The following is a 546-nucleotide window of genomic DNA, read 5'->3' as shown; positions in this document are numbered from 1 at the left end:
GCGGGGGCTGAACTCCTGCATCATGTGACGCCAGCAGAACCTGGGCACAGCGGGGACGGCGCTGGCACCGCGGGGACAGAGCGAGGGCCGGGGGGCGTGGGGACAGCTGGGGGCACTTGGGGGACATCGGGGGACAGCTGGGGGACAGCTGGGGGACAGTTGGGGACAGCTGGAGACATCTGGGGGACCTGAGGGACACCTGGGGGACATCTGGGGACAGCTGGGGACATGGGGACACAGGGACAGGAGCATGGGTACACCTGGGGGACAGCTGGGGGTACTTGGGGACACCTGAGGACAGCTGGGGACACCTGGGGGGCAATTGGGGACACACCTGGGGACACTTGGGGACACCTGGGAACACCTGGGGACACCTGGGAACAGCTGAGGGACACCTGAGGGACACTTGGGGACACCTGGGGACACCTGGGGGACACCTGGGGACACTTGGGGACACCCTGGGGACATCCTGGGGACACTTGGGGACACCTGGGAACATCCTGGGGACACCTGGGGACACTTGGGGACACCTGGGGACACCTGGGG

The 546-nt window shown here is 67.4% G+C and overlaps 1 protein-coding gene across 1 annotated transcript in view; it reads right to left on the bottom strand.

Moving 5' to 3' along the window:
- Positions 1–20: 20 nt before the first annotated feature.
- LOC108448612 (bromodomain-containing protein 4-like) overlaps positions 21–546 on the bottom strand; it is a gene marked incomplete at its 5' end in the record, with an annotated part of 16,653 nt that continues 16,127 nt past the window's right edge. The window contains one exon of the mRNA XM_017742311.1: positions 21–210. Coding sequence (XP_017597800.1) covers positions 21–210 — 190 coding nt within the window. The remainder of the gene's footprint in view (positions 211–546) is intronic.

This window comes from Corvus brachyrhynchos, unplaced genomic scaffold, assembly GCF_000691975.1.
Source record: "Corvus brachyrhynchos isolate BGI_N302 unplaced genomic scaffold, ASM69197v1 scaffold1058, whole genome shotgun sequence".
NCBI lineage: Eukaryota > Metazoa > Chordata > Aves > Passeriformes > Corvidae > Corvus > Corvus brachyrhynchos.
This window is presented reverse-complemented; position numbering and strand designations above follow the sequence as displayed.